General features: G+C 33.4%; 3 protein-coding genes and 1 long non-coding RNA gene across 9 annotated transcripts in view; all 4 read right to left on the minus strand.

Annotated features, from left to right (window-relative positions):
• The window catches only part of LOC123007161 (disks large 1 tumor suppressor protein), a 189,827-nt gene extending 179,156 nt beyond the window's left edge, over nucleotides 1-10,671 (minus strand). The window contains exon 1 of one of the 2 annotated variants that reach the window (XM_044402267.1): nucleotides 10,458-10,671. In XM_044402267.1, coding sequence (XP_044258202.1) covers nucleotides 10,458-10,479 — 22 coding nt within the window. In that variant the 5' untranslated portion in view covers nucleotides 10,480-10,671. The remainder of the gene's footprint in view (nucleotides 1-10,457) is intronic. The other variant, XM_044402269.1, reaches the window with a different exon arrangement.
• A 491-nt stretch (nucleotides 10,672-11,162) lies between these two features.
• LOC123008326 (mitogen-activated protein kinase kinase kinase 4) lies at nucleotides 11,163-16,566 on the minus strand. Its single transcript, XM_044404129.1, has 11 exons — nucleotides 16,388-16,566; nucleotides 16,121-16,310; nucleotides 15,610-16,072; nucleotides 14,152-15,554; nucleotides 13,401-13,536; nucleotides 13,188-13,349; nucleotides 12,668-13,134; nucleotides 12,187-12,583; nucleotides 11,848-12,139; nucleotides 11,690-11,796; nucleotides 11,163-11,636 (listed from the first exon to the last, which is right to left on the minus strand). The coding sequence occupies exons 2-11, from the start codon at nucleotides 16,243-16,245 to the stop codon at nucleotides 11,436-11,438; spliced, it is 3,753 nt and encodes a 1,250-aa protein (XP_044260064.1). The 5' UTR covers nucleotides 16,246-16,310; nucleotides 16,388-16,566; the 3' UTR covers nucleotides 11,163-11,435.
• A 504-nt stretch (nucleotides 16,567-17,070) lies between these two features.
• LOC123007945 (odorant receptor Or1-like) lies at nucleotides 17,071-18,563 on the minus strand. Its single transcript, XM_044403482.1, has 6 exons — nucleotides 18,029-18,563; nucleotides 17,762-17,972; nucleotides 17,610-17,709; nucleotides 17,456-17,560; nucleotides 17,244-17,399; nucleotides 17,071-17,191 (listed from the first exon to the last, which is right to left on the minus strand). The coding sequence occupies exons 1-6, from the start codon at nucleotides 18,561-18,563 to the stop codon at nucleotides 17,144-17,146; spliced, it is 1,155 nt and encodes a 384-aa protein (XP_044259417.1). The 3' UTR covers nucleotides 17,071-17,143.
• A 3,692-nt stretch (nucleotides 18,564-22,255) lies between these two features.
• LOC123007948 lies at nucleotides 22,256-23,468 on the minus strand. 5 transcript variants are annotated; one of them, XR_006412912.1, is made up of 4 exons: nucleotides 23,354-23,468; nucleotides 23,156-23,302; nucleotides 23,022-23,099; nucleotides 22,256-22,948 (listed from the first exon to the last, which is right to left on the minus strand). It is a non-coding gene; the product is annotated as an uncharacterized LOC123007948 (long non-coding RNA). The 5 variants fall into 5 exon arrangements; XR_006412911.1 differs by having other exon boundaries at nucleotides 22,256-22,971; XR_006412910.1 differs by having other exon boundaries at nucleotides 22,256-23,099.
• Nucleotides 23,469-24,110: the final 642 nt, after the last annotated feature.

Below are 24,110 nucleotides of genomic sequence, written 5' to 3' on the forward strand. Positions count from 1 at the left end.
TCTACTTATTTGAGCAGCATAAGTAGGTAATTGCCGTGATTCAGGTGATTAATGCAATAATTGATTTGCAATCACTACAATATAAAAATCAAGTAACACAACCAACATGAAAGCAGCTGCACACGATAATCGTTGCAATAATGGTAAAAGCTATACATACAGGGTGCGCCAGAACTCGCGCCCCAGAGAAAAATTCCATATAAGGTACGATACCAAGAACATGGAAAAAATGTTAAAAAAATTTTATCTATAAAAATTTCGAAGTTATAAGGGTTTAAAGTTGGCACTTTGACTCTATTTATTTCTGTTGGAAAAATAATTTTCCAAGTTTTTTTGCTATAGGCTATTAAAAGAGAAAACAAGGAAGCTGTATCCAAAATTGTAACTCTGTTCCATGTTATTTGGGGCTTTTATTGGCAAAATTGTTGTCCCTTTACTAAATAACTGTAAAAAACATATACAATAAGATCATCAGTATCATTAAATAGATATAATAAAATGTCAAATGTCAAAAAATAAATGTCAAAATTTTTTGACAGATAGAATTTTTTAAACATTTTTTCATGTTCCTGGTATCTTACCTTACTTGAAAATTTCATCTGGGGCGCGAGTTCTGGCGTACCCTGTATAAGCTACAATTTCGAAAAATTCTGATAGCTGAAAGCTGAAATTAATTTCGAGCTTAAAATACAATAAATAAACATGTAATGTGCTCGGTAATTGTTTTATTACGCAGAGCGTGATGAATTCTCCATATCCATGTCACATTCTTATTTTACCTATTTTAACCACCTGTCTGGAGTTTAATTAAACATTCGCATTGTGAATCTGCGAAAGGCTCGTTTACGTTTTGAAGGTAATGGTGTTTTATTCAGGCGGCAAAATTTATGACGTGTTTGAATATGTGGGAGTTTGCATTCATCCAGACAGCAAAGTTCCATTCAGGTGTTTATCAGAAATACGTGTTCATACAACTGCAGTAAACAATACAACAAACCTGCCTACAACAATGCACCACATTCTGATGATACAGGATAGGTACGTCAAAACTGATAATATTTTAAGTACCAACAGCATTTGAATATCAATGCACACTCGAATGTTTTGATGTGTCAAGTTTTTATGTGAGTCTATTGTGCATCAAGTTTGAGCTTGAGATGAGTCTGTTTTTGACGTAACTTGTTGGATTATTGATCTACAAAGTCTTCGCTGCTATACATAACAAATTTGAAAATATTAAGGGTATTTTTATTTCACAAACTTTATTAAGTTTGAAACAATAAAAGTTTTTTGCGAGAGTTGATTTTTTGAAGATTGAAGTTTTAATCTTCCATCGGGCGTCGAACATGTATTATGCAAGCGCCGTCGTGAGATGTCAAATTGCGCTAATTTGACCGTTTCAGTGAGAACATATAAATAGCTTTGAAAAGACCTTTTCACAGATATGTTTGCCGAGATTATTAGAAAGTCAGCTTGAAGCTTTTTCTCGGTCAATATTTGATCTATTGCTTTCATTGCATATTGAGATCCAATCCTGCGAAGATGTGAACGAAGTGTAATACACAATCTCTTTTCAACACGATCGATAGATTTAAAACTTTCATGAAGAAAGAAAGATATATTGGAACTATTGAAAAGTTAAAAAAGCGTAGGGGTGAAAACGCCCGAATTATTGAAAGTTATTTACGTAGCAACTTTAGCAAAAAGTGTGATTTTTTCTAAAGGAGTTGTTATGCAATCAGGGGGTCCGTTAGGGGTGAACACACCGATTGCTTTGATCGGCAAAATGCCGACAGTGAACATGTGCTCAGTCACAGTGCCAACTTGACCGGCAATTAGTTTATAAAAATAAACGCCTCAATAAACATAAACTTGCGCTTATCACAAGCTTAAGTTCAGTGCCAAAACTTATAATATCCTAATAAAAATTTATAGTTAACTTATAGTAAACACATTAAAGTATCGTTTAACTTTCGAGTTCGCATGTTTGCAAACAGTCAATGACCCATGTTTTGATCTTAGGTGCATGTGTAAATAAAAGAACCATCATATCTTCAAAAATTCATAAATATTAATTACTGTTATTTGTGTTCATATTGATTGTGAAGGTACTGTCAAGGCGCAGAAATTGGCGAGACGCCAATGCTGGTATAGTAGGTCAGCAATGTTGCGTCGATCTATTTATAAAATGCAATCATTGTAAGTAGGGAAAAATAAATAGTGCAGTAGATGTCACCCATCAAAACCAAATTCGTGATAATTTAATAAATAGAAAAAAATCATCTCAAGAATCAATTTGGTCAAGTGTATTTCGCAATCATTTGATGGCTGTACCCGTCGTCATTTTCCTGATCAGATTTTTCATTACAGCATTTTTGCTTAAACTAGGAACCTAACATAAGCGATAAAGGAGCCCTACAAGTCTTTGCCAACATTTTTATAGACAGATAATAGATGCAAAAACTCTCATTATTCTCTACTAGTTCGTGCTCGACTTTCTTAACGACATATTTAACCAAAAGTATAATTTATATTTGTAGCATTTTCTAATTCTGCTCTTTAGCAGAGCTTTTTAACGAATAGTCAGGCGATTAACCTGCAGAAACCTTTCGAATTTATTACGGAACATTTAATTCGAACTAATGGTCATTTCGTGCGTTTTTCTCTTTTATTTAAAAGTTTTTTCGTTGCGTTATCATTAGAAGTGTAGCTCTCTCTAATCACATTAGATATTTTTTATACAAATCCAATATTTCCAATAAAATTTGTTTCAAGTCTAGAGAGACATATAGCGCATATACATAACTTGTAAGCTATCTGAGAAAAGGGTAATAAAATACTAAGATCGGATGCTATAAAAATACTCGTATATGTTATTGCCGACACCGAAATATCTAATTTAGATTACTCTTATGCCAAGAATTTTGCATAACAAAGTCTGCAATAATTTCCTACAAATTTTATCTCATAAACGAAACTGTTTGCCACCTGCCTAATTAATTTAAAATTTAAACTAAGCTTTTTCGCCACTGGTCAACCTTATGCTAGTATTGATTTTAGAATCGGCCTTAATATAAGGATTAAATTTTCCAATTTTGCGCATCGTTCTCATATATTTGACATAAAATTAATTTGTTAAGTAAATTCCATTGGTACAAATAGGTATTTCAAAAACTAAAACCTTTAATTATAAAATAAACTAACCGATAAAATTCAGTTAGTTAACGAAATTTTAACAATTACAATTATCTATACGTCGAGTTTGTTTTTCTATTTCGGTGTCACAATGAACATTTTGTGTAACTGGAAAACAGTTGCATAAAATGCAATTTTGTGACATTGCTTTTTGGAGACATTTTATGTAATATTTTAGACATCACTAGCCATAGACTGTCGTTTATAAGTAAGAAATTGTTGCCGTTCAACGTATTATACAGAAACTAATGCAATTTAAGCTATTTTTGAGCAATTTGAGTACCTACCGCATACGTCAACTGTCAAATACAGGGTGCGCCAGAACTCGCGCCCCAGAGAAAAATGTCAAATGCCGGCGGCAATGGGTCGCCAAAAAGTGCAGCTGAAGAAGTAACTTTTGCTTGCATAAGAAAGTTGAGAGACTCTTAATTCCACCAATCCCAGAAGGGCACCTCAGGGTGTGATTGCAAAATTATATCCGTTGCTAGGTTACAAAAATAATACCAATTTGCCTAAAAATTTCAAAAAATAGCTGGATTACTGTAATTGTCTGTCATGTTTTTGACATAACACGCTATTTTCGAATATTTTTCTCGCTGAAGATGCTGTGCACAAGTATAATGAGACGAAATCGTTGAAAATTTTTGAAAACTCGATTTCCATTGCGATGAACCAACAACTATTTTAATACTTTTACATGTTTTCTTCAGAAGCATTCTTCCTACTTAACTTTTTCTTCGATATGAACAACACAGACAACAAGCCGAAAACTAATGGTAGAAGCGAGTTAGATTAACCAAAAAGACAAAAACGTACGCCAGTTTCTTTACTTTACTGCAAAACTAACAGAAAAATGTACTTTTTATAAAAATTTGTACTTGAACAAAACAGGTTAGGATAATTTTTACTGTCATAATTGTAGATTTGCCAAGGTATTTTTGTTCGGTAGTGTAATTGTAACCTAAAAACACACATTGCACTAATAAGACGCCTTGCTTCCTTTATCATTAAACAATTCACAAGAGTATTGCAATATTGATATTGAAATTAGTTGATATTCCTCAACAGTCCACAAATTTACTGAAAATCATTGCTGAAATGCTCCCGGAAAAAAAGCATTTGGAATATTCTCAGTCAGTCCACAAATTTACTGGAAATCATTGCTGAACTGCCCTCGGAAACAAAGCATTTGAAATTTCCTCTAATACGAGTAAAGTCTGTTTTTTTTTTAAATGGAAATGCCAAACAGTCAACGTTGGCACCACTAGTAAATTCATTCCTGGTAATTTTAATGAAAGAAGTTAGTAGTTCTGATTTTTTGAATTAATTTGAAAACAATGTCATTAAACGTCAACATAAAAAATCGTCTAAGAAAATTTAGAGACGAAACACCAAAAAAGGAACAAATTCGGTACCGCTAACAGTTTTTAGAGATTTGGAAARGAATAGTTCGCAAGCAGGAAGTTAGAACAAGGACCCGTTAAAATGTAGAKGCAATTTGTAACGCAGGTTTGCTAAACATTCTCAATTTTTAGTAAAAATTGATAAGAATACAAAATAAACATGAATGAGAAAGAACCTCGGAAAGAACGCAATTAAATTAGTGTATTGTGCATCGTTTTTGAGAAACGAGTTGAAAAAGTAACAATTTTGAAACTAAAGTGAAGAAGCATTTAAAAAATGCATCAACATTGAGCTCATTTCAATAAATTACACAAAATTTATTGCCAATCATAGTACCTACTTGCATCTTTTTGCTAAATAATCCTTTTCAGTTGCAAGATCCTCATTTTTGTCCACAAAATTGTACTTATTTGCGGTGTGTTTCTATCAAAGTTATTAGCACTGAATTCTGTCTTTAGACCTTAGGTAATGATGTCTATCCTCAGGTGTTCAATTATAGTGCTTTCAAAGAGCAAACCGGCACACAAGATTCATAAAAGTCACAATTTTGACAACATCTCAATTTAAAAACATAACCATAATTTTTTAACAACATTTCTAGGGACAAAAACAAAGAGCAAACAAAATTTGTGGCTATGGAGACAAACTGCTACCAATTTTTTCAACAAAATTTTGACTTGGTAATTTCCATTTAAAAAAAAACAAACTTTATGTCAGTTATAATGACTACAACTTCTCTGATGCATCTACTTAGTGCCATCTTAAAAAATCAAGAAAAGCTTCTTCATTTTTATCTATGCGCGCCGTTCTGGGAACATCTCTAATTTCTTTTTGGTCTGGTAGGACTTGACCGCTCTTGCACCCTGGCAATGGCCCTCAATGTGACCTTATAGCATGGGCGATTTCTGTCAGGAAAACCTTCGGAAAATATCCTAGCTGCCTCCCTGGCGTTACGCCAATACTTTCCAAAAATTATCTCCAAATAATCAGCGGCTAATTACATGGTTGAAACTTATTAACTTAAACCACACAATTGACATCTAACACAAATTCAAACCATTACACTCGTGTACAACCTCTTTGGGGAGAAAAATATTCGAAAATAGCGTGTTATGTCAGCACATCTGAAAATTACAGTAGACCAACTAATTATTGAAGATTCTAGGCAAATTGGTACTATTTTTGTAACCCAGCAACAGATATAATTTTTCAATCCCACCCTGAGGTGCTCTTCTGGGATTGGCGTAATTAAGGGTCTAATAACTTTCTTATGCAAAAAAAAGTTACTTCTTCGGCTGCACTTTGTGGCGACCCATTGTCGCCGACACTTGACATTTTTCTCTGGGGCGCGAGTTCTGGCGCACCCTGTATAATAATAAATTTAAAAACGCTCAATAGAAAAAATAGTATAAAAAACGCGTATTATAACCTCTCGTTGTGATACTCGTGCATTTGTAACACTCGCCACTGCGTGGCTCGAGTCACAAACATAGTGCAGTCACACAATGATAGTTACTTGCAAACCTAGGGTTACTTGCAATAAAATGCACGGGTTTGAAAAAAGGGCCCTAAAATTTTAGTTGTTAAGTTATTGGTCTGCAACCATAATATGCCTAGCGGCAGAGTGTTATTATTGGTAACGTGATTAAGTAATTTTCGATAAATACTGCATTTTGTTGTATATTTAAAGAATTTTAACTAAAACAATTTTTAAAGTAAAAACTTTGTATGCCGAAATGAAACTGTAACCTCCACACTTTTGATGCTAGTATATTTTCATAAACTAACTTTTTTAATGCTTTTGTTATGATCACAACATACAATAAACAATTATTTAATTTGTTTTTTTTTTTTTGTTATTCAGGTATACAGTTGAGGAGTAACATGCAACAATGACTCAAAGTACAAACGCAAACTTGAATACAAACCATATGCAAATTATTCAGAAGAAACACTGAAAAAAGTGTTGGTATATGTTGTACAAGCCAATAATTTTAAATTTTTTTTAAGGTTTTAGCAACTGCTAATTTGTCTTTATTATAGACACTTTTTAGAAAAAAATATCGGAGGCTTAAAGCTCTCGCAAATATTTTTTTCCCAATGTAGATGATCTGTTTACATCACCTTCAAGATAAAAAAGTAAAACTACTAAAAAACTAAAACTATTAGCAGAAGAAAACATACATTCGATGTTAGTCAGTCGTACCTACGAATTTCTTTAAAAAAATAAAGAGTCAAAATACTTTTTTGAGAATTTATATTTGTTTTACCTACATTTTTTTGAAACCGTGATATATTTTTGAAGAATTTATTGTTTTTTCCTACATTCAACATTACCTATGTTGAATTGTTAGTACACATTAATAAAAAAACATACTTTTTGCTACAAACTGCTGTCTTATTTTATACAGTATGTCCCCGGATTGAGTTTACAAGAGGAAAAAAAAATTATCTTTGATTTTACCCCAAAACTGCAAAGGGAAAAAATTCTTTGCTTTATCTGAAACGAGGAAATCTGTAATTAAAACTTCATTATTCTAACTCTGTAGAAAGAAAAGTTCATTTTTCTCTTGGTTTTTTCTGTTTTTGAGTCCTATCACATTGCGGTTTTATTATTTTGACAATGATGTCACTTTGTCAAATGAGGTTACGCAAGTTAAATAACAAAAATGTTCGTGAAAAACATAATTTTAATAAATAGGAACTCAAAGAAACAGCTTTAAGATAAAAATCAGTCATTTTTAACAAGAACTATCATTATTTAATTAATAAATTAATTGTCAAAGTGACATATAGTTGTCAAATAAATACAACCGCCAATGTGATAGGACTTAAAAAAACAGAGAAAAATTATTCTAAGTCGAAAATCAAGAGAAAAATTAACTTTTATTCTTCGACACTGTCAAAATTTACGGTTTTTCTCCCGTGTATGGAAGTTTTGACAACTGTTTGGCATTTCTCAATACGAAACGTCAGATTATTTTTAACAGATTTAAAGCAAGTTTAAGCCTTATTGAGTCTAATTCGAAAAATAAAATGTTGTATTTAACTCGTTTGAATGTAAATCGGACGCTTTATTCCACCTCGTGGATGATAAACCACTCGTTACATGGTTTAATAACCCACTCGGTGAAATAATCTGTCCAATTTACACTCAAACTCGTCGAATAAATAACTATTCTTTTCACTGAATCAGAGTAATGAAGTTATAAGTACAGATTTGCTTGTTTCAGGTGAAGCAAAAAATGTTTTTCCTTTGCAATAGTGGTGTAAAATCAAAAATAAAATAAATTTTTCCTCTTGTAAACTCAATCCGAGGACATACTGTATATTATGTATTTACTACACCAATTTTTTTTTATCGTGTTGAATAAAATAAATGTAAAATGAATGTATTTTCAAGTTACTCCAAACTTCAGATAACTTGCGACAGCCATATTTTTTTCAAAAACAAAAAAACTACTTATTAGAACAAGTTTCTTTTACCGAGAAACAAAAGGCTAGATCAAGACAGAATTTCTGGATAAAAAGTTTTATTTTATATAACATTATTTTTTCAAAAATCACATTAAAATGTCAAAACGTTCCAGAATTTTGGAGAAATCGGTTTTTGAGGCGTGGAATTTTTTCTATTGTCCTGAGTAGTAAGTAATAACTAATAAGAGATTAGAAACTAAATAAGTTGATTAAATCTGTCATTTATTAAGATATTATAAACGTTCTACCACATCTACTGACAGTCAGCTGCTGTTATAAGTTTGAAAAAAGAAAAAAAAAAAAAGAGACGTTTGCTCGTAGCATTAGGTATAACAAAAATTCAAGAGTAACAATGTTTTACGTTAGAGTACGGAGCAACTAAAAATAAAAATATCACCGATGTGTAGTCCGGTCAAAATAAACATTTTAAATAACTAAAATTCCGACAGAGCTAAATTTTGGTGGAGATATTGAGTACACCATTAGGAATAAAGTGTCAAAAGTCCCCATCGATCCCATGTGTGCTAAAAAAGTTATTCGGGGTCAAAGGTCAAAATTTGACGTTTTTAGATTTTTTTCGAAAACGGTAAGTTTTATCAAAAAAGTAGCCTAGACAAAAAATATAGATCTTGAAATTATCTACAAAATGGTCCTTATACTTTTTTTCTAACAATCACCATTCCTGAGATATCGCGATTCTAAAAGTTGAAGGAGTCACGTTCTACATGGTATGCACATACAGAGTGCGTCAGAACTCCCGCTTCAAAGACAAATGCCATGTAGGGTAAAGTACCACAAACATAGAAAAAATAAAAAAAAAATCTATCTATAAAAGTTTCAAAGTTATGAGAGTTTAAATTTTGCACTTTGACTCTATTTATTTCTGTAGGGAAAATAATTTTCCAAGTTTTTTTGCTACAGGCCATTAGAAGAAGAAACAAAAAAGCTGTGTCCTAAATTGTAACTCTGTTCAATGTTATTTGTGGCTTTTATTGGCAAAACTTTTGTACCTTTACTAGATAATTGTAAAAAAACATATACAAAATCATCAGTATTATTAAATAGACATAAAAAATAGTCAAATGTCAAAAAACAAATGTCAAATTTTTTTGACAGATAAAATTTTTTAAACATTTTTTTTTATGTTCCTGGTATCTTATTTTACTTGAAATTTTTCTTCTACTTCATTAAACTTATAAATATCTCGATTCCATTAGAATTAAAAAGAATTTATTTGGTAATACATACAGGGTTGTTCAAAAAATCGCGCATTTCCTTGAAAGGGAGTACTTGGGTAGTCCCCAGAGTACTGAAAAAATGTTTAAAAAATTCTATCTATCAAAAAATTTTGACATTTATTTTTTGACATTTGTCATTTTTTTATGTCTATTTAATAATACTGATGACCTTGTATATGTTTTTTTATAATTATTTGATAAAGGTACAAAAATTTTGTCAATAAAAGCTACAAATAATATTAAACAGAGTTACAACTTAGGATACAGCTTCTTTGTTTCCTTTTCTAATAACCTGTAGCAAAAAAACGTGGAAAATTATTTATCCTACAGAAATAAATAAGAGTCAAAGTGCAAAATTTAAACTCTCATAACTTCGAAATTTTTATAGATAGAATTTTTTTAATTTTTTTTTATGTTCCTGGTACCTTACCCTACATGGCATTTGTCTTTGTGGCGCGAGTTCTGGCGCACTCTGTATGTGCATATGATGTAGAACGTTACTCCTTCAACTTTTAAAATCGCGATATCTCAGGAATGGTGATTCTTGGAAAAAAAGTATAAAGACCATTTTGTAGATAATTTTAAGATCTATAATTTTCGTCTGAGCTACTTTTTTGATAAAACTTGCCGTTTTCGAAGAAAATCTAAAAAACGTCAAATATTGACCTTTGACCCCGAATAACTTTTTTAGCACACATGGGATCGATGGGGACTTTTGACACTTTATTTCTAATGGTATACCCAAGGTCTCCACCAAAATTTAGCTCTGTCGGAATTTTCGTTATTTGACCACTATTTTTATGACTAATTTGACCGGACTAGTGGGGATCTTTTAGGAAATGTAAATAAGTCGAAAAAAAGTCCCGCAATCTGTACAACACCAAGGGAATTTCCCCGCGCTGCCTTAACCTGCTAATACGTATTTTTAAAACCCATCTTCTCCCCTTGTTGTTACATAACTAGCGCCCTATCCCAAAAACCCTCTCTTCTAAAGCTCGACCGCATCCTGCCCCCTCCATCTCGACCCGCCACGTGCATTTTCACGAGGTATTGACAATTCCTTCGGACGAACGGCACTGCCTTCTCCCGCAATCAGCTGATTGTCAATCGATTTATCGGCGCGTAAAAATTACAAAATCTTACCACCTTGCTTACGAACGGGCATTGTGATCCCTGTTTAGATCTCTCCGATCGCACCACTAACACACAACCCAAATCGCGGGTTTTTTTACGTCCCTGATCAAAATCCCGATTTCACGCAAAAACGCGACGTCCCAGATACGATAACGCTAATTTCAACAACATGGAACAACACTGGTCAATATGGCGTGAGAGACGAGGATTGGTCGATCCGACAACGCGACGTCATGGGGTGGTTGCGACTTCTCAAAATAGATACCACACTTTTGCCCCCATCGGTCTATCTTGGACGCACACTCGAAAACTGCGTCGGGACGCCGGCTCGATAACGGCATCTATGGGAGAGACGAGGAGCGTCGGTGGAGGCAATATAAAGGGATTTTCTCGGTTTGTTGACGCCAGGTATTTACCGGATATTAATTTATACCACTTTTGGTGTCGTGAAAAAATTATTTGTTTAATGGCGAGGGATAAGAAATTGAAAAAGTAATTTATTTTAGCTCAATGCAAATATTTTTTTCGAAGTATTATTACCCCTTTCGATTGAAAAAGGTCATAGCTTTTATAGTAACAGATTAAACGTTAAAATGGAAGAATTTTGAAGGAAATATGTCGCCACAAATACTACTAACTACACCAATTAAAGTAGAAAAAAAAACAAGAAAGAAAAGAAAATGGGCTATATAAATGAAACAAAACAACTTTTAATAAACTTATTGTTTATTCAAAATAATATTTGGATAGTTGCAACAATGATCCATACCTAAAGTCCACCACCTAAAATGGTGCTTAAATATCACATTCTATCAATCAACGACTTTAAAATTAGACAACTGTCTAGATAAAAACACAAACGGTAATTACACATTTAAGAAACACAATCAGCCTTAAAATAATCGAATGATATGTATAAAAAATAATGAGATTAATTATTACATAAAAACTTAAAATAATATTTTAGGTATATTAGGTACATAATACTTAGATAAGGTCATCACCAAGTTTAACAAACGTGTGATCTAGTAACTCTTGGGCCGAAGCCCTGTCTTTGGGATTATGTTGGAAACACAATTCCAAAAAATCTAACCCTTCGTCAGTCATATGATCGGGAGGATCAGGACTTTGTCCCATTCCCACTTTGAACATAATCTGGTAATTAGAATCAAACTGTGCCCAAGGCCGCTGCAAAATAATTATCTTAATGGCTTTTCAAGTTGATAAATGAGACTATGTACCTTCCCAGACGCCATTTCCACCACCACACAACCCACCGACCATATATCCGCGGCTCGGCCGTGACCTTCGCTCATGTTGCGTGTAAACACTTCAGGTGCCATGTACGCTAAAATTCTTCTTTTTTCTCCGAAAAAATCAATGACCAATCAAAACTCACCTTGCGTCCCCACGAACCCCTGTAATTCCCCCGGCATCGTACTATGCGACTTGATTTTAGCTGCACATCCGAAGTCTCCAATTTTCAAGCAGTTGCCATTTTCAGTCAAGAAAATATTCGCCGTTTTTATGTCTCTATGTACGATTCCGTGGTCGTGCAAAACGGCCACTCCAGAAACTAGTTGAAAAGTGTACCGTCGAACTAGAAGTTCGGGTAGTCCGTTCTCGCTAGCTGCCACTAAAGTTTCCAGAGTTCCTTCGGCGCAGAATTCCATGAATATCAGCATTTCGTCCTGTTTATTTGCTCGTGAAATCCGCACAAACATCAAGATGCACTTACCTTATGAATCTCAACTCCGTAATATCTGACTAAATTACGATGAACAATGCCTTCTAAAATTTTCATTTCTTCGCCCACTCGCTTGATGGTGTGAGTATCGTTATGTTGAAGAGGTAGTTCTTTGACTGCCATCATTTCGCCGGTTTTATTATTAACAGCGGTGTAAACCTTGCCGAAACGGCCTTGCCCGATTTTGATGCCTCTCTGCCAGGTGAAGGTCACTTCGCGCAATCTTCGACGGATGTGGACTTTTTCGATACCGCTACTACAGGTCACCACTTTGCCGATTAATTGCTGCTTTCTTAATTTAGCGTCAAGGTAATTTTCGAGAGTTTCGATTGACTCTAATCGGAGTTGCTTCCAAGTTAATCGCTCGTTTGCTTCGTCCTTTCTACAGCTTATTTAATAAACAATAAACGAATTAAAACGGCGAAAATAAAAAGCTACACACAATTAACTAGTCTACTTTTTCAAAAATTACCTGTGCGTATTAAAACTAACAGCATCCAAATGATCTATAACTGGCGATCCTTGTTCCATGCTAGTTTTGCGACTATTCGATCTTTGGCTCTTATACGAGGGCCTCGGACTTGGAGAAGACCCCCTCGATCTGGCCCTTATATGTTCAATCGAAGTCCTCGGCGACGCTGAATAAAACCCAGATTCCGGCGTCGATGGAGCCGTAGTCCCTATCACATGACTTATACAAACATCCATATTCTTCTTCAGATCTTCAAACTCTTCTTCCGTCAAATGTTTGGTGTTTCGAGGTTCACACACAGTTAACAGAAACTCCAACCCTTGATAAGCCCATCGTGGTCTCATACCTCGCCCTCTCTCGCATCGCTCAGTAACGAATTTCATCCACAAATTCGCAAATTGTACCATACTTCTCGCAAGTTTCTCGCGCTTTTCGCTGGGGATGCTATCGGACATTTCTTTATAAAACTACAAAATTGAGGGTTAATTGGGAATGCAGTTGATGATTTTTGGTATAATACGTCGAAGCCAAAACGATACCCTTGCATTAAGATTTCCCTTGTGCGAGAGACCAGAGCCGTTCGCTCGATTTCTTCAAATGAGTCTAGTTTGATTTGGTCGAATTCGGTTTGGACGCGGCCTATGGCGTCGGGGATTGAACATTTTAGCGAAATTATAGCGCCCTAAAAATATTGATTATTGGTTTAATTATGAGAGAGAATAAGAAAACGTACTGCCAATTCTGATCTGCAATCAGCCGGAAGGTCATGGCGAAAGACTGTCTTGCAAAAGGCGATGGTTTTGATGCTCATTTCGCGCTCTTCGTTAAAAATAGACTGCATTTCGCGACAAACGACGAATACAGTTTGTCTAAAACAACATCAACGAATTAAAACAATTGATTTTTTTGCGTCAAAAATTAAAATTAAAACCCTAAATTGAATTTTGACATCATAATAATTTCAGTTTCTTATATTTCTTGCCAAAATTCGTTTGTTAATGGGCGATTAAAATTCGATTAATAAACCCTCTCAAACAACTATTACGCATTTATTACAGAATTTTGAATTATTAAAGTATATTTTTACAAGGTTATTTCTGTAAAAAAAAACGCCCGGCATAATGTTTATCTTTTTGTGATAATAAAGGACTCATTTCATATTTAAGTTCCCAAACACATGACTGTTGCATTTGACTGATATACAACTGAAATAATGATAAACGGAGACCTTCAACTGCACATTTTTTTATTTCATTCTGTTCAAGCCAGAAATATTTATAACAGAGCTTTAGCTTTATCAAGTTATCATTTTTCGCCTACGAATTGATGAAGATTTCAACTTCGAAAATAGCTATTTTCGTATTTGTTGTGTGATACAATGTTAACATAAATATCACACAATAGAATTGGCGGAAACTATTATAATTTCCCACTGAATAAAATTATTTTTTTTTGGTTACAATTTTAACATTCACGTCACTTACTTAATCATATTTTTATCGTCTTTGGGCATGTTGCAAAGCACATCCTCGATTCGATCATGTAGTCTTTCAGAGACCGATTTTAAAATCGAACACAAAATAAACACAAACTTTTTCCCCAAAAGTTCTGACCCACCCGGAATATGTTTAATCACATTACACGAAAAATGCCACTCTTCTTCCAACAAGTTCTTCTGAAAAGTCTCATGATGTAACAAAGCCCACTGTTCTAAATAGTCCAAATAGTCACTAAAAACCCTCAACATACACTCGTTATAATCCTTCATCTTCTCTTCAAACACATCATTCGGTTTTTTACTCTCAGAAATGGCACCATCGATGTATTTCAAAATTTTCTCTTTTTGCTGAGTCGCGATTTTCAGGCCCTCTTTCAGCTCTCTCATCAGTTGGCGGACACTCAAAGGAGATGGTTTTTCAGGTTTTTGTTCCAAACGCATCTTCAAAAACTCGTGGATCATTTTGAGAGGAATGGCGGCGAGAAAAAGAAAAATTGCCCGATACGATGGTAAATTCAAAGCCTTTGCTTCAGGACTCAAGCATCCAAAACGTTGCAACTCTTCATCTTCAGTTTCACAAGTTACTTTAGTGTAAATATCGTCTGTTTCCGGTTTTGTCAAAGTCAGTTGGACTCGGCGCAAAACGACCATTTGGAGGTGATCTAAGAAACTCAAACTTTTGTGAAGAGATCGTGTTTTGAGGATATTTTCGATGTATTTTCGATAAGGCGAGACTGTGCTCTCAGACTTATGCACAGACAAAAATGGAAAAGGAGCAAAAGAGAAAACAGTAGCATCTTGACTCGACTTGCAATCATAAAACGACTCGTTTACTGAAGATGAAGAACTGTTATTGCTATCACTGGGACTGTTTGATTCCGTCCCGTTTTTATCATCATCTCTGTTGACTTTATTTTCTAATAATTTAACTAGAATCATTAGCTTCAGTCTCTGCTGCCTAGTCATGTTGTACCATAAACTAATGGCTTTGACCCTAGTTATAAACTCAGGACTGTTGTATAATGGATATAACTCAGCAAAAGCGTGCCCTGAAGGAAACAGAGCTTCCGCCGCTGATAATCGTTGCATCAGTTCCTCAACATCTTTAAGAGCCTCATTTTGTGCCTCAAGACACGAACTACAGTAGATTGAAAGGCAACCAGTACAGTCGTCTTCAACTCCACTGTCGCTGTTTTGAGTCGAATAACATTTGGAATTTTTTTGGTAACGATAAGTCATTATATCTCTCAAGAGAGGCTCGACTTTTTCCCTCTCAGCACACAAGTATCTGTCTTCTTCACTTGGTGTTCGGTCAGCGTGGAAAGCTTGCAATTCAAGCCAAATTAAATCTTTTATTTCGTTTTGCCACATATGCTCCTCCCTACTCAACTATAAAAAATATGTATCAAACACTTGAAAAAATTGTAAAATAAAAATTACTTACAGCACGTCTATGACTCATTTCCTGGGTTTTATCACCACAGCCCATTCGAATTAACATTGAGAAAGTGTTGTAAAAATCGACTCGATTTTCAGAACACTCCTCATTGCTTATCTCGTCACATTTCACTTTATTGTCTTTTTTACTTTTCAATAATTTAGAGCAAGGGACTGTCCGACATGACAAACTCATGAACCTTTTACAACTCTCGATTTGGTAGCTAGGTTGAGGCGTTTTGGGGTGTTTGAATTCTTGGTTTTTCTCGGAGGCGGCTTGAGCACTCGCAATGTCCAGTTTCAGGTCGCGTTCAGATCCACGTAGCATTTTTAACTGGCGTTTGTTGGCCCTTTTGGAACCTTGATCAGAGTCATTTTCGGCCTTAGCAACAAGCTCCTCAAACATGCTGCTGATTGTGTTCCGCCGACTTAAGGGCTTCGGCTTAATTACTTTAGGAGAAGACATGGTGCTGGAATTTGATAATGAGAAAGTGTAACAGATTATATGCGTTTTTTACCTTGTATCTTTGTGTTTCTGTCTGCGTTCACGATTTTTACGCAAAATTTTTGTGCGTGGTGGGGTTTTGCTGTACAGATCGTAGTCACTAAAATCACAGTCTTGCTCGATGGGGCTGTAGGCCATAACTTCTTATACACAGTGAAGTTGCGTAATATAACACCCCTTACCGTAACTTACTAAAGTATACACTGGTAGGGATCACTCATCATAATTAATCTCTTACGGTAAACAAATTAACTCGATAACACTAATGACAAATACTCACACATTTTTATCAAAGTTTACATAACCTATCAAAACCGATGGTTTCACTCTATTATTTTATAATATCGTAAATCAACACGAATTGATTTACCTTTCTGAACTTTTTCATTTCACATAATTACTGGTACGATTTTTACGAATGTGGAACGATGCACACAACTTGGCAGAATTAACCCATCTTTCGACAGACTTGCGAATACGCTAATGACATTGACAGCTTACCGCTGACGTGCACTTTCGACCAATAGAAAACCTTTCTACTCCCGCCATTAATAAACGGGAAAAACACCATTGGTTCGTTATATTATTTCAAAAATTGAATTTTATGATTTTAACTGAATTCATGCGTTTTTTCTCTTGACTAACAAAGCCTTGCAAGCACAAAACTTATCTCTGCACAACATAATATTATCATCTAAAAATTCTACTACTGATTTACTGATTACTTCGTTTGTACAATATTTTAAATGTCCACCGTCTTGCATCTGAGTTACTTATTTAAAATCATTTCAAGGTTTATGATTCTTTAATTTATCTTGGAATTAAATACAGTGTTTATTCAATGGGAAAATTTAAATGTCATGTGTTTTATTATGCTAGAAAACTCCCTTTTTGTTTCTATATTTGTATTAATAATAATAACAGAGTAGGTAATACTTTATTTATGTAAAATTTTTTTTTTTGCTTCTATATAATCTGTTCTAAAATTAGGTACCTAATGTATTTTTCAATATTTTTCACATACAAAATCGTGTTTTCAGTAATTTTTCAAAACTGCAAGTAGTGAATACGCCCGTCGTAAAATCTGCAATAATAAATTAACTTAAATTATAGTACAACGTGGACAAAAACTATACCGTGGTAAACGTTTGTAAAGATAAATCAAGGACTTTACCAGCTCTAACAGTCATAGGCTTTTTGGAACGTTCCATTAGAATTATCAAAGCTTTTCTTGAAGTTATATCGTATGTATACCACTGTCCCATATAAACCGCATTTGTTAATGTATTATTCTACAAAAAGAGTGTTAAAACATTTTGTTTACTGCTGTTCCTATTTATATTTTTACTTCTTCAAATAATAGTGTTCCATAATACGAGTACAGAAAAATTTCAGAAAGCATAGTTGCAAGGAAAATTACCATCGCAAAAAAAATTACTGAAAAAGGTTCAACCTGAAAATAGTGGTTAATTTTTGACACATTTTATTAAAACTATCCTTACTATAGACAAATAAAAGCAAGCAAGACAAATTACAAAAATACTTGCTACAAACTGGCTGAAAACCACGCCAGAATAGACATTTTCGTAATTTTCTACGAAACTGAAATTATTTATAATTTAGACTTGTAAAAACACAAATATAAAATATTTACGTCAATATTGCGTTATGGTGTATAATACAAATTCTGATTCTTTCTTGAATAATGCGAGCTTTTGTCAGTTGTTGAGAAAACATTTGGTCTGCATCTTCACTAAGAAACTGCAAATTATTTTTCAGTATTTTCAGTTGAGTAGTGGCATGACTGGCTAAACCTGCGATTAATGGGTCAATTACGCCATTGCTAAGAGCCCCAGCGGCTACACCTTTGTAGATAATTACTATTAAACAAAATATTTTTTTTTACTTTACAGTTACCTACCCAAAACAACGTAAAGATACGCAAAGCAGTATAATTTCGTATTCACTGTAAAATCCACCGGAACCCAGATTTCCAACGGTAACTTTCTCTTCTCTTGCACCATGGGTTTCAAAGCCCATGAGATTACACTAAAGATGCAAAAAACAAGAAATAGCCAACAGTTGCGTTTACAAGTTGTAATACACTCATCTACAAGTTTTTCTTGTCTTTTTGTATACGTCGTAAATGGTGGTTTTTCTAACATATCCAAAGTGTTGTAAATCGATTCAATGTTGCCAAGAAATGGTATCAACTTCACCAATAAGCATGCCATTTGACAGGTCAGAAAAGCATTGTCGGAAATTTTAACAATGTCTACATGTTTTTCGAAAAATAGGTTGACGGTGACCAGAATTGGTATAGGTGTAATCATGATGTAATACATGAAGTACATGTAGATTTTATAAGTTTTTGCAAATTGTCGACTGGGAAACATCCCCAGGATTTGTAATAGACGCAAATGCACTCCAAAAGATTTTTGAACTAGGTTTTTCATTTTCAAACTGGTAAAGTTTGAGTGATGCGAGTCACAACAATTGATGCTCTTATACTGCTTGATAATTATAAATAACTCAACACGTGACTTATTACTTATTTAAGCCACTCTGTAAAGTGCTAATTAATTTAATTTACTATTCCATCAAAATTACTGGTAGAGCAGACATAATGCTAGTATTTACGGGAATAACTCTAATTCTATAAAGCGGTGTAAATTTTAAATTAAGTAGGTAAGTACCTACTTGAGTATTATGTCATAATTGATAGTTACCAAGCTAATTATTATGACATTCTCACAAATATTGAATGGAATTAAAAAATACAATTTTAAAAGCTTTATAAAAATTCTAATGAAATTAAAGCTGATTAGTAGTAAGTATTAGCTATAGACAATTACATACAGGATCAGTCACAGGAGAGTTACTTTGAAGATTAATTAGTTTGCAACCAAAAATACCCTTAGCGTATGTAACTGGATATAATATTTTATTTAAATTAATTCAATGTGAGCTGGATGACAATGAGTGAAGTCGTCAAAATGACAAAGTAATTGTCTACTGCTTCAAGGACTCTAATTTGATTTTCTGGGCCAGTAGCAGTCCTCTGACGGGGTCTTTCATTGTGGACCAATCGTGTCGAAACTTGGCTTCCAGTTTTCAAAATGTGTCAGAAACCGGATGCATTCGATTTGGATATCTTTTCAAGTACAAAGCTGCTGCCGCAGGAGCATTTTTCTTGCATTCTCTATGGATTAAGAGCATGCCTACTTTTTCGTTATTTGTGTAATAATACATTGTATTAACGAAAATTGACTGTTACTTTTTAAATGTTAAATTGAAAAGATATGAACAAAAACACGATTAGCCCGTCACACCAAACTTTTATTTTAATAGCACTTAATAGCACTTAATAGGCTAATCGTGTTTTTGTTCATCGTTTCCATACCAAGAAGATCCAAGAAGAAGATGAAAAGATATGCAAAGTATTCTTGGATTCAATTTTATAATTTTAAAAATTGAGGAAGTTAGACACTTATGTGAATTGTATACCTGCCCATATTATTTCAGAAGTAACTCTCCTATGACTAACCCTGTATATGGCTTCTATGTAGAACTAAAACAGACACAATAAATTAAGCAAATAATTAAGTAAATAAATATCAAAAAAACCCAGCCAATCACGCGCAAACGTGCCAGACGCGCCTAAGTATCTTCACCAACCCCACAACCTCTGTGCAACCTCTTACGTTATTTTACTAACCCACACGTGTGTTAAAAGAATAATCGATTCGTACCATATCGTCAACTTTCGTAGGTAATTCGCTATGGAAACAGTTACTTTCGTATACGGTCATGAAAAAATATATTATTTTCCGTGCATGTAACATGCAGGATGATTTTAAAGTATGTGTACCTAAATATAATAAGAAAGTAGGCTTTCGCGGCCAGAGTCAGGTTGAAATTTGGGTCTTTTTGGGTTAGACCGCGTCAAGTTAGAAAAAAAGGTCTACGTTTCGCCCGCTCTTAGTTATGGTTTCGCCTCTGGTACCGTTCAGATATTGAGTTAACGTGCAATACCCTTGTTTTCTTTCCCAAATTGGTGATTTGTTTTCAACAGATATCTGTTCAAGATCTGCCGTTTCCGCTAACTAAATTCAAAATTACATAAAATAATATCGGAACGGCCAAAAACTTAGTCTTAAATCTAATCTTTGAGGAGCTATATCTTGTGAAAAAAGGCTCAAACAATTTTTTGTCATGGGAACTTTTAACTCAGATTAAAAATTTTACATCTTTTTGTTGTTGTTGTTCATTTGTTCAAATATTCTTACAACTAGTAACGAAAACTTTGGGATAAAGTACCTACTCAAAAGGTTAAAACTTCGTTAATATTGCATTTTTTGACAATTTTTCCGACGCCAAAGTGAATGTCTATATATCTCAGAAACTATAAACATTCGGATAAGATAAGATTTGCTATTTTGACTTCTTTTGAGCTCTACTATTACCTGTTACAAAAAATACCAAAAATCATAAAATTAATTAATTATTAATCAAAAATTATTAATCAAATTAATTATTTATTTCATTTTCATTTTAAACTAAGTGAATTCAATGAAAATATGTGTAATTAATATTTTAAAAGAAAATAAAAAAATATTAATTAATCAATAACAATTTTTTTCTAACTATGAAAAAAGTTGAACTTATTACTTATTACATTTAAATTAATACCCAAAGATTTTTTTTAAGAGCGCGAAATTGTCATCTGCGTATACAGGGTGATTCTTAAATATACCGATAAAAATTTTATCACAGCTTATCAAGGATAAATGGAGACAAACTGTACTGTAATATTTCGTGAAAAAGAGGCCTGGTACTAATTTTCCCAAACAGCTGGACCTCCGAAATTGTGGACGCCAAATTTTCCCCTTTCGCCCTACGTTGTGTTTGTTGTGTCTCGAAAATAACAAAAGGAAAATAATTAGAAAATTCTAATAGACCCAAAGTATAATAAGGCTGCGTTGTAAGAAAGTAAACACAGGTTTTAAACCACACTTAAATTTATTCAACATAAAAAATAATAATTAGAACTTGGTTCTGATTGTTTATCAATGCACTCTATCAAATTAAATAATTTCAAAAGAAAAATGAATTAATAAATTATCCAAAATTTCCTAAGTTCTGGGTTTTTAATAAATTGGAAATTAATGAAAAGAAATTTAATCATAACCAAATTGATTGGATTTGAAATTGCGACCCTTCACATTTTTAAGAATGTTGACTTTCTCCAGATGCTAATAATACCGTAGCTTGTGGGAACGCTAATTCAGTTTTTAAATTGAAAAAAAAATACTCATCGCTTTGCAGGGTGAAGGGGTTCGGAATATTACAGTACCCTTTTTACGTTTATGCCTTTTAGGGGCAAAACCCCCTTGAACCGTGCCACTTACGGCGTTTATGAATTGTTGCATTGATCAAGTACATTTTCAACAAGTTACTACGATGGTTTCCACTACATGTGCTAATACTATTTACGAACGTACGCTTTACCTCGAAAATAAGTTTAATAAATTTTATTTGGAGAACGATTAAACAAAGAATTTTTTAAATATTTTTTCCAGCATGTTCTCATTTGATACTACCAAGGATAAAATTTTGTCGCTTTATTTAAGAATCATCCTTTATTTATTTCACACACTGACAAAAAATGACGGCGATAATTTTAGACAAAATAACTATTTTGAAATGGAATGAATGAATATTCAGTTATAATACCACGCGTAGTCAAAAATTGTCGAATATTTTTATGACTGGTCATTCGCTTATGTTCGCAAGCGTAATGGCTATGAATAAAAATATTCTACAATGTTTGACTACGAATTGTATTTAACAAACTATTCAATAAACCAAATGTCAAATTTGCGTTACACATGATCTTTGAATATACTCAATATAGAAAATCAAGTAACACACAATTTTCCGGTCGTCAAAATTTCAAGCCTGGCGCCGTCTCTTGTTTGTATGTTAAACTAAATTTGGCGGCAAATTTATTTATTTTTAAATTTAAATACTTTATCATTCAATTTTAATTTTCCTATTACAATTTAAACACAAATAACCAAAATTTTCAATAAAATCAGATATATGTGTTTAATAATAATATTTTGGTTATGATCAAGACATAAAGAAGCACATATAATGGACTTAAATTGTTTATTTATGCATTTAACAAAATTGTACCACACGTTATGATAGCATTCTCTAAAYTTACTAAGTAAATGGATTTGATTTTTACATTTTTGACTGGTGGCTCCTGCATTCTTAAAAAATCCTGCCGTTTAAGATAATTTCCAACAAAATTTAACTGAAAGAAGATAGATTAGGACTGTAYAGTAAATGGTTATACTGSTGGGCACTACAGATTTAGATGGCGACCTGTACATTTGCTAATATATGCTCCAGTSGGTTTTTGTGAAAGAGCAGTACATCTGACGTGTGGATTTCATGCCTTTTCAAGTTGATAGAATCACACAAAACTTTAAACTATTTTGCATAGTTTCCTTTTGATATGATCGTCTCAGGTAGTATAAACCTTAATAGCAAAAGTCCTTCTTTAGCCCAAAAAACTGTTGCGAAGACTTTATCGTGTAAATTTTTTGTTTGAACTTTTTATACTTTATTTTGGAATAAGATTATTGATTATTGTCTCATTATCAATTCCTCCAAATGTTGAGCAAAAATTTCTCGATACATACCACCGAATTACGGTACAAAGTGTTTTAGCCTATCCGGACTGACAGAATCTCTGTTTGAACTGCGGTCAAAATCACAGCGGAGGACACATTATTAGAGAGACGTTTAGTCAAAATTGATTTGTTACCTAAAAATGATTCTTTTTTAATTCTACAACCGTGTTTTTAGAATCAATCAATAAAAATTTCTCAGAGTCTAACCCTATATTGCAAAGCCCTTGTGATATCGTCCAAGTGTGATGACATTAGCTGTAAAAGAGCTTAAAATTCCCTCTAGTTCTAGAAATAGACCACAATTCAAAAGCGAAAATTTTCCTTTCTAATTATGTTTTTACCTGTTCAAATTTTGACGGCAGTTCAGATATCCCCAAATTTCTGGACTCTTACCCAGTAGTTTCAAGATTCTCTTGAGGAGCATTGCTGCTGGATATCTTTTAGGAGAGTGTTACCTATTTCAAAACTTGAAACTTGAATAATTCTACCTTAAAAGTAGATACTAATAAAAAACGAAACCAAACAAAATTTAAACACACAATGAAAAGAGCGTACCACGAACAAAGTATGTAACAAATAATTCGAACTCCAAAGGGAAATATTAACTAGGAAATTATTTGAACAATACTAGTGAAAGTTGATTGAAAAGTGTTTTTTGATATTTTGCGTCAAATATCCAAAGATTGCTTTATATTCTGTATTTTTTTAAGTAAAAACAAAACATACAACCAAGAGATGGCAGTAGTAGTTTCTGTTTACTACTGTTTGTGGTAATTTACAGAAATCTGTAAATAAAAGCAAGTGGCGCCGTCTCTTGGTTGTATGTTTTTCATTAACATATTTGCCTATGCCTGCTGATCAACCCTGCACATGATTTCATTTTCATAGCAACCGATAAAAAATCAAGTTAGTTTAAAATATTCACTGCAACCACTCCTGGAATATCCAGTTATATTTTATCACGAGTAGAATAGAGTTCCTATATTTGAAGAGTTGGGACACTGAACGCCCATAGAACACACTCAAACCGAGCCAATTTTGTATTATGTGGATAAGGTATATACGTTCTATCCTTTTTCATTAAAATTTTTCGTAGCAACTAATGTCAAGTTTATTTCAAAAATTATTTTAAGGTTATAAATTTTGTCCTATTTACAAATTGACATAATTTTACCTCAGATTTGGTCAGGGACGTAGGAGATAAATGGACATTGAGATGCGACCAGACAGGAAAAAATTATGTGTACACAGTTGCTGTATACAGCATTTACCATGAGTAATAAAAACTTGATAATG

Source organism: Tribolium madens, unplaced genomic scaffold (assembly GCF_015345945.1).
Source record: "Tribolium madens isolate multiple individuals breed KSU strain unplaced genomic scaffold, Tmad_KSU_1.1 Scaffold_3;HRSCAF=73;Tcas5.2_LG2, whole genome shotgun sequence".
NCBI classification, from domain to species: Eukaryota; Metazoa; Arthropoda; class Insecta; order Coleoptera; family Tenebrionidae; genus Tribolium; species Tribolium madens.

Excerpts from the sequence above, each read along its gene's own strand:
- LOC123007945 (XM_044403482.1), bottom strand. The coding sequence starts at position 18,563 with ATGAAAAACCTAGTTCAAAAATCTTTTGGAGTGCATTTGCGTCTATTA. Across the intron at positions 17,400-17,455 it reads GAACACTATTATTTGAAGAA|AATAATACATTAACAAATGC; the intron begins GTAAAAATATAA and ends CTCTTTTTGTAG. Across the intron at positions 17,192-17,243 it reads CTTTACAAACGTTTACCACG|ATTTTACGACGGGCGTATTC; the intron begins GTATAGTTTTTG and ends TTATTATTGCAG.
- LOC123008326 (XM_044404129.1), bottom strand. The coding sequence starts at position 16,245 with ATGGCCTACAGCCCCATCGAGCAAGACTGTGATTTTAGTGACTACGAT. Across the intron at positions 16,073-16,120 it reads CAGAAACACAAAGATACAAG|CACCATGTCTTCTCCTAAAG; the intron begins GTAAAAAACGCA and ends ATCAAATTCCAG. Across the intron at positions 15,555-15,609 it reads AAATGAGTCATAGACGTGCT|TTGAGTAGGGAGGAGCATAT; the intron begins GTAAGTAATTTT and ends TATTTTTTATAG.